This window comes from Ostrinia nubilalis, chromosome 1 (genome assembly GCF_963855985.1).
Source record: "Ostrinia nubilalis chromosome 1, ilOstNubi1.1, whole genome shotgun sequence".
Classification (NCBI taxonomy): domain Eukaryota; kingdom Metazoa; phylum Arthropoda; class Insecta; order Lepidoptera; family Crambidae; genus Ostrinia; species Ostrinia nubilalis.
The window spans coordinates 17618393-17627504 of NC_087088.1; the positions used below are offsets into that span (position 1 = coordinate 17618393).

A 9112-nucleotide genomic window follows, 5' to 3' on the forward strand; every position below is an offset into this window, starting at 1 on the left:
AAGAAATTAGTACCATTAGTTTTCCGCAACATGGCGAGGGTTTTTATGTTCCTGTGGGTCTAGACAAAGTGCAAATTATAATCGCAAACCAGTCGAAAAGTGGTCGAAAAGCCCCTTTTTTGTATGGAGTTTTGACGGATTCGATTTTCGATTCGATCAAAAAGTGCGTTTTGTCTAAGGGGGCTGGTCAGGCATAGTAAACCAACACAGCAAAGTGGCAGATACGTGAATCTGTGTCTTTATTGCTTGGTGAATATGATAAGGCGCATTTTAGCTGGTTAAAGATAAATTATTTTCGAATAGTATCAAAGTGTTTGAGTTAGTACATACCTAGCTACTAAAAGTAATTTGAAATACGAGTAAAATTACAAAATGTAATAGGAATTATGAAATGGTGTAATCCACAGCGACAAAACTAGATAGAAAAGTCTAGGAAGGTACCTAAGCTAAGCAATGCACGTCTTGTTTGCTTTTTTTATGACTGTCATGTGTGTGTACCCTACACACCATAGACGTGCCATAGAGCCTGTTTTCAATAAATAATTTTCACACATTAAATACTTTTTAATACTGACTATTTCCAACTATTCCATTAATCTTTTCAGTAAAATGACAACGACAGCTGTTAGTCGTCGGTCAATTTAACAGTCGTCCACAATTTTGATGGAACAATAAAAAATTCACCTATGGTTAAAAAATTAGAAAAACCGTTCAGAAAAGGTAGAGGACAGTCGAACCATATCCAAGCGGACGTCATCATACTGGGATGTAGCCTCCCGGGCATCGTCACCGCCCACAAGCTCAAGAGGAAGTTTGGCAACACCATGGACATTGTGGTTCTTGACATGGCGGAAACCTCCAGGCTGGTTTCCAAGTGCAACGTTGCTTTCTTCACAGACCACGACGATGACGCCGAATCTGACAACCCCGAAACTGGCATCGACGACGACGAGGACGACGACGAGGCTAAGGTAACAGACAACGTCGCACGACATTACATTACAAAATACGCTAGAGACCTAAACATCCCTATTCCCGAGGCGATCATCGAACCAGTCCGAATGAAGTCACCACTCAACAAACTTTTCCAACACACCAACGGTAGCACTGTGGAGTTTTCCAAGGACTTTCACAACTTCGACTATTTAGGATTCATAGAGAAGTTCGAACTGAATCAGTATCAATCATTACTAGACCACAGTATGAGAGACATGTTTCACACAAGAGAAGCCACTGATGCCGACAGAAAAAAACTTTTGTATTATGACCAGACCACAATGGAACAGCATCTATGCAGCGCTCTTATCTTTTCTACTTCGCGCGACATCATGAGGACAACTGTGAGAGTTGTATGCGGGGCGCCGGCTGACAGTATCTCGGTTTTATTCTATTTGCATCAATGTTATCGAACCAACAGCTGCAGGAATCATCTCGATGGCGATAATACGAGATTCCGCGAAAAACTTTTAGGATACTGCAGAAAGCGTTTGACAAATCAACTTCAAAGGAGTATCGCGGACATCATTCTATCATCCAATCCTATCAAAGAAATCAGTACTTATTCTGATGAACTAGTTATACTGAAAACAATGAAAGGTGGGACCAATTACGTCTGTAACCTCCTCGCTATGGCATTGCGGCCTGATGAGCTTCACAAAATTAGAGTCGAAGATCAATTGCTGGCGAGGAAAGATGCTGATATCACCAGTGCTATGAGACCTGGGCGAGCTAAAAAGTTTGTTGTGCAATACGAAAATAACTTTTGGGAAGCCCAAGGATACAGCGGCGACATTTTGAGCATACGCGGGCCCATAATCTGGGCTATGGAAAGACCCAAGTTTTCTACGACAGGTAGCTTATCGCGGTATGCGACTTTGACAGGATACATAATGGTCAGGGATAAGGCTGACGCTGATGATTCTAGGGTAGCTGTTCTGGAACAACTCGTGAAGCTGTTTGGTGAGGAAGCAGCGTCTCCGGTTAGTTATACGGAGACAGACATCGCTGATATCTTTGTGCCTCGGTGTGGTGATTACGTGGCGTTGCGCAAGCTGACCGGGCAGGTCACTAGGAGGTACTTGGAGTGGGGTGCTCTAGATGTGTTTGCCGAAGGAGATGTAGCCGCAGCGTTGGAGGCAGGTCACACAACGTACCTGCATTTGCTGAGCTGCCTCCGTCCTCAGGCTCAGACTTATGAAGATCTGAGCTCTTCTGAATGGCCTATCACTCTGAGCGCCAGTCCCTTGGAACGTTGGTTCTCTCAAATTAATTATAAATCGAGTATGCGCTTTGCTTTTTACACGACCGTTATTTATCTTGGTGTGAAACTGGTGCAATCTTATATGCGAAAATCAGGATGACGTAATATTTTTAGTGTATTTTTGTTTTGTTAGATGTATTTTTTCGAGTTATTTTAATTATTAAATCACTGTGAACTATTACGTGTTTATCTGGGAACGGGTAAATAGTTAATATTATTATCACGCCTCGTCTAGCCCAATAGGGTCGTGTCGTCCCGATATAGGGCTACATTATGCATGGGGTCATTTGGCCTTCGCTCCGGTCAGTGGGAGGTCAGGCGCATCAACTATGTCAAGTTCACTCTGAACGTGAGAAACTACTAAGTATCCGTATCATAGATACGAGTATGCCACGGCTGTTTAATAGAAAATGTGATTAGAGGCTTGGTTAATATTCATTCACTTAACTAAGAACTTGGGAAACTATTTTGGGGAAAAATAGCTTTGTGGCAAAAACAGTCAATAAAACTTTGAAAAATCTGTAATCTCTGATAAATAAATACTACTCCTATAAAAATATCACAAATGAAATTCCTGACGTGCAAGATATTGCCTTCACACTTTTAGTAGGCGTTAAGCTGTAGATGAACTGGAGTAGTCTCAAGGTGAAAAATAAACTGAATAAAAGATGATATTTCGGAGTAAAATTTTGCTTCTGAACAGGCAAAAAAGTAGATGCTCAATGACTTTGTATTGGCAAAACGATGTTTCTGAAATTTTAGGAGCGGAGTTTACATACTTAAACAGCTTAAGAATACCTACTTCTTTTAGTTCTTTAAAAAGATCATTGGTTTCTTTTAATAACTAGGTGCTAACTAAGTTAGGTATGTTTTAGTAAAAAAATAGTTTTTTTTGCGACCTTCAGGCCATTCGTGATAGTAGTAACATTGTAGTTTCCCTTATCATATCTCTAAGTGGATGGCCATCCACTTGAAGTGGAGTGCATTATGCATTGTTGTTTTACGCTATTATTTTTAAATTAGCAATTTACTTATGCGATAATAAAGATTAGGTAAGTTATTGTTGTATAATTGGAATTGCAATTCTTGACTAAATACTTAATCGTATTACTGCGATAGCGAAATAAAAGTTTGTTATTAGTATTATTCTGTGTGTGAGTAATTTAAATTTTATTAGTACCTACCTACCTAATAGGTATTCATCACTGTGCCTAAATAACAACTAATTCAAAAAGTTTAAGTAACCTTGCAGTCCAGTAACAAAACAAAATCATACATAAATTATGTAATCTGTGGGCTGAGTGTGAGTTTTTTTAAACGCACTCACTAGTGAGCGCGTTTAACAAAATGTATGAAAATTATAGTTTTTGAAAGTTTCCCGCTAGGGGCGCTGTGCAATCCGTCATACATTTAATGTCATTTTTTGACGCGCTCACTAGAGCGCTTATAAAAACTCACACTAGGCCCTCTGTTGGCCTAGAAGTTGTCGTAATGTCACAAGATCATCTTTTGAGATCGGACTATCGGAACTTCTACTAAATAATTAACTTTTAAAAAAAATAAAACCGACTTCAAATGCGTGATCACAAAAAAAAACTAAAAATTAAAAATATTGCGTATAAAAAAGTTCATCCCCAATTTTCCACCCTTGGGGGTGAAATATTTTCTTCAAATTCGCATGAAACCACCCTTTTGATAATACCTATTCAACAAAAAAATAACCGTTCAAATTGATTAATAACACTGCGGAACAAAAAAAACAAAAAAATCTGCGGCATCTATTTTGTTAATGGATTTTGTAAATACTTGTATTAGACATAAATGGTGTGCATTTACTTTCTTTGGATTGACTCTGGTTCTTGAGATAAACGAGACACAAGAAATCAATGAAAAAAATTAAACGACCCTCCCTATACTTATATTAATTTGATTATACCCACTAAGTTTTATTTTCTACTCATGTATTAGTGTAGTTGTAGTTACAACAATTTAGTAATCAGCTACTAGACCTTGAAATTAACAGTTTGTGTCTTTTAAATTAATTTTTAAAGAGCTTTTTTGTCTCAAATATATGAGTTCATTATGAAAACCTTGCTTTTACAATCCCAACAGTTTTTGTTAATATTTGGCTTCTAAACTTACAAAAACAAAGAAATAAGATCACGGAGGTAGTGATAAAAACCTATCAAGCATACTTTCTTATAAAACTTCCATAAAATAATAAATATTGGGGGTCCAATATCGTCTGCAAGACTCGTGAAGACTCTTTGCCATACTGGAGTCAAGCTGGACGTAAAGGACTTCAATTTGGAAAACCAAAGATATGAACTGAGCTTTCTAATCACTAAAATGATCAAAAGTCAGCCAAATTAAAGTCCTTTACGTCCTGAAACGTCCTTTTGAATACGGAAAAAATAAATTCGTTTGACCGCAAATCCGTACTCTTATTAAGAAACTGTATTTGTAAACCACATAACACAAATTGAATCTGAAGCATGGCTAAGCTTTGTTTTAGTAGTCAAACAATATTTGGGGAGTCATAGAGCACCAGACTTTTCAGAATTGGTTGCTAAATTGTTTTAAAAATTTAACACATAAGGATCTAATTTGAGTATTAATTTTTTTAACAATAGCCGTTTTGACAGGTTCTCCCATAATCTGGATGATTACAGTGAGGAATAAGCAGAACGGTTCTACCAGAATATCAGGATAGTGGAAGAATGATGTCTACGGTCAATGGGACCGCCAGATGATGGCTGATTACTGTTGCCATAATTATGGAATTTTCCTGACCAAAACCATAACATAAAAGCTTACAGAAAAAGCTTTTTGTAGTTTTTTTTTTCTATTATTTGATAAAAAGCAAATATATTTTTAATTTTTATATCGTTCTTAAATAGGATCTTAGTGTAAATATTTTTTTTTATACAGATTGGTGTTTTTATTTTGGTTTTTTTCATATAAATAGTTAATAGTATTTATCTCAAGATCTAGAGTCAATTTGACAAATCTAATATTTTTCTAGTATTCAGCACACTAGTCGCATACAGAATTAACTCTAAACTACCATGCCGCAAAATGACTGTTCCCCAGTGTAATCGGCGGAGATATTGCGTATAAAAAAGTTCATCCCCAATTTTCCACCCTTGGGGGTTGTTTTTTCTATTATCAAATTTAAATGGGACCACCCTTGAGGTATTACCTATACGCCGAAAAAAGATTTGTTCAAATCGGTTCATAATTGGCCGAGTTATCGCGTAACAAACATAGAAAAAAAAAAAACATACGGGTCGAATTGAGAACCTCCTCCTTTTTTGAAGTCGGTTGAAAAGATAATATCGAAGAAAAACCCAAAGAATTTTAAATACCTATTTAATTATTTTTAATACGTAAAGACGAATGCCAATAAGTACTTACTTAATTAAAAACGTTTTATTACCTAAATAAATACATTTTCATCTGTTTACTTCAACTGACAGACTTATCATCGCCGTGAAGCATAACAGAATATCAATTAGCGAATCTCTGGCTATTGTCTGTCTCCTCTCGATCAAAACATCTCTCTAAAGAGAGATCTAGGAAATCATTGTTTTTACGAAGATCGCCTAACGAACCGCGACGGACGCTTCCTCTTCCTCGAACACTTGTTAGGTACTTACTCTAACTTTTTATTGGGAAATATTTCCGCCTTAGCTTTGTAGAAGTAGAGTCCGTTGACAAAGTATTTATAAAAATCTTTCGCACTTCCTATAAGTCGAAAGTCAAAAGACAGTACCTAAAAAATCCGTATCCTGCCTGTTTTAATAGAAATCACAATACAAGTAGCTATCTGTCCTGTATTAAGCTTTTGCTTACTGACTCAAGAAGGTACCTACGTGAGAGATGGGATGTTGAGGTGCACCTACAGGGTGTCCTTAGCTTGGACACTGTGACTTGGATCTGTGGTTGTACTAGTACCGAGTACCGGATTGATCCTAGACTCAGTTTACAGTTGATTCATGACACAACTGAATGAAGAAGGTTCTAGGAGACTATGATAGAACTTGTTCAAACAGCAAGCGTCTTGGCCAATTTGTATCGAAAGCTGGAGAGGATGTTTAGACCAAAAAGTCAGAAAATTCTAGAGTTTCGGCACTTAAGAGATCACACCATAAAAGAAAGTTTGAGTTTACATAATCTCGATAGATAAAGCATCCATGACCTGTCACCGTGGCCGCACGTACGAGACATGTTGTTTATTTGTAAACCCATCACAAGGAGTGCAATACTGATAAGCTACAATGTCCTCAGATGTCAGTGGCCAATGTTACCTACATTCTGACAGCATCAATGGAAAACTTGGACGAATTAACTAATTCGTTTAAGATGGAAAATTTTTCAAAAACTGGAAATAAGTGAACAAAGTCGCACATGGTTAAAATAGGGATTAATAATACCACAGAATAATAATAAGTACTGCTAATTAATACCTAATACAACCATCGATGATGATTAGACTCTATCCATCCTTTTCTTAACCCTTGATATGCAATACATTCTTTAAAACTCAAATCAAAGATTTCACCTGAAAATATGAAAAAAACATTGAAATTTTTCATTGTAGTCATCGTCAAAGACAAAATTTCGACTGATTGTGGGTCACTACCGACACACGCAACGCGCGTCATGATCGAGCATAACAATGAGGAGTGCCTCAAGAGGTCGATGCTTGAGTCCACAGAATAGATGAGAGTAGAGCGAGAAGATTCTTCTCAAAAACTATACTTAGAAGAAAATTATGTACCTACCCAGAACTCTAAGAAAGTAGTGAAAGTTTCTAAATGCTGAGATTTTAATGTCAGATCAGGAGGTGTTGTAGGTTTTTAGTAGAGTCCTCTTAGTACAGAATAACATTTTACGGAATTAACTTCTTTATGGTATTATCATCATTATGATCATACCTACTATTATAATTTTCGAACAGTGTCAGAATTGACCGCTGCTGTAATTGGTTGAACCATTCATTAATTGTGTAATTCACTTTCGTTTCCACGCGATCCATACGCACCATGTTGCATAAAAATGTAACGTTCTTGGTTCTTGGCCAACACGCCATGGGGTAATGGAACCATCGGCCCCATGAAATGTGTGGGTTAAGATTTTCCTCATTTGGATTTCATTTTACTCATAATCTTACATTTCTTTAATAGGTATAAATTATTAGTTCTGAAAAAAAAAAATACTTTTTTGAAACTTCTCCCGCGCTTTTTGAAACTTTTAATAACACAGGGCCGTACTAAGATCTTATTTATTACTTTTATAGAAATATTATGTACTTAGTTATGTATTTATAAAAATGTTCTAATGTTTAATTAAACAAATTGGTTTAAAATGTTGTGTAATAACATATTTTGCATATTTAATAATTTTATCGTTCTCTTGGAAAAAGACGATGTATTGTTACAAATTATCATGCCTTACTATTTGATATTACCAAGTAAAAGTTAATGTATAAAACAATACATAGTATTTTATACCAGCAGCAAACACAATATTACAAATTCGTAGTAAAATTAAATACAGTGTTTAGCTCGATGTCTAACGTAGGTACGTGCCTGTAATCATAACCTGGTAACATGATTCCATTATAATACTTTGTTATGTCAGTAACTTTATAACGATTTAAACAAACACGATTAACGTCGGATTAGCAGTCTCTGTTGTCATTCCTCTTTGTATTGGCTGCGACGCGTGCGCAGATCCGCGAGCGCGACGCATCACCATTGTTGTATCCTCGCTCGGATTTCACGCAGAATAAACAAATTATGTACTGCGAATGTTCTCAGAAATATGAACTCAGCGCTGTTGTGTGAGTTGTGTGTGGCTGCAATTGCATGCTACCAGAAATTATACGTTAAACAGAGTTATCTTAAGCGTCTCTTGATCTTGTTTTTGGACGTGCTCCGATAAGGACTGAATACGAATGACACAAATATGCAAAGTACTTCCTTGGGTCATGTTAAGAAAAATCTGGTCAGAATGTCTGTCTGCAAACGCACATTTCAATATTATTGTAAAAAGTCTGAGACTTAAATGATTAATTTCTTTTAGATTACCCATCCTTATGAAAAAAGGATACTATAAAGTAAACGCTTATTTAAATGACAAGAGTGCGTGGACTTTACCTGCCAAGCTCGCACACTTGTTACGTGTCATGAAGTTATAAATTAAGTTTAGTTAGAAAAAGGCTGACGAAAGTGACTGAATTTTTTCCACCACTTCATCTCAGCACCAGGTCATAACATGTATGTTGTCCCGAAGTGGTGGTAGGGCAAGGTAATATACCTTGGGACGTTCATTTGTTGTATAAGTGCCCTGGAAAAGCTTATATGTACTTACTGAATAAACTATTTGAATTTGACTAAGGTATGAAAAGCATTATAATCTTTCCTGTTTTTCTTTTATGAGTCAGTAAGTAAATGAGTAGGCTAGTGTTTACGCTGAATCTTTAAATGAGTGGAAATTAAGATAAGAAGTACCATAAAAAGCAATCTGCAATGACCATGGTTTTTTGGCTTCTTTGTGGGTCAGCATTCAATCATCCGTGATCTTAATTGCTACGATTATCTGATGAGTAATGTGACAAAAACAATTTTTTGTTGTACGTAGAATTTTAAGTATGTTTTTAATCTCTTTTTGATTAAAATAATTACAGTTCTTTATTATTAATAAAAATAATAATGGCACTATGCGCGTCCTCCACTTGCGTAGCGTAGATTAAGCTATGGTTCAATCAAGTTTTTTTCGGGTTGTCATTTTCAAGTTAAAAAAATATTCGTGTCAGCAAAATATTGTTGTAAATAGGGTAGTCAT

The 9112-nt window shown here is 36.2% G+C and overlaps 1 protein-coding gene across 1 annotated transcript; it reads left to right on the forward strand.

Moving 5' to 3' along the window:
- The first annotated feature begins 637 nt into the window (after positions 1-637).
- LOC135074565 (uncharacterized) lies at positions 638-2427 on the forward strand. Its single transcript, XM_063968903.1, has one exon. The coding sequence runs from the start codon at positions 687-689 to the stop codon at positions 2358-2360; it is 1674 nt and encodes a 557-aa protein (XP_063824973.1). The 5' UTR covers positions 638-686; the 3' UTR covers positions 2361-2427.
- The last annotated feature ends 6685 nt before the right edge of the window (positions 2428-9112 follow it).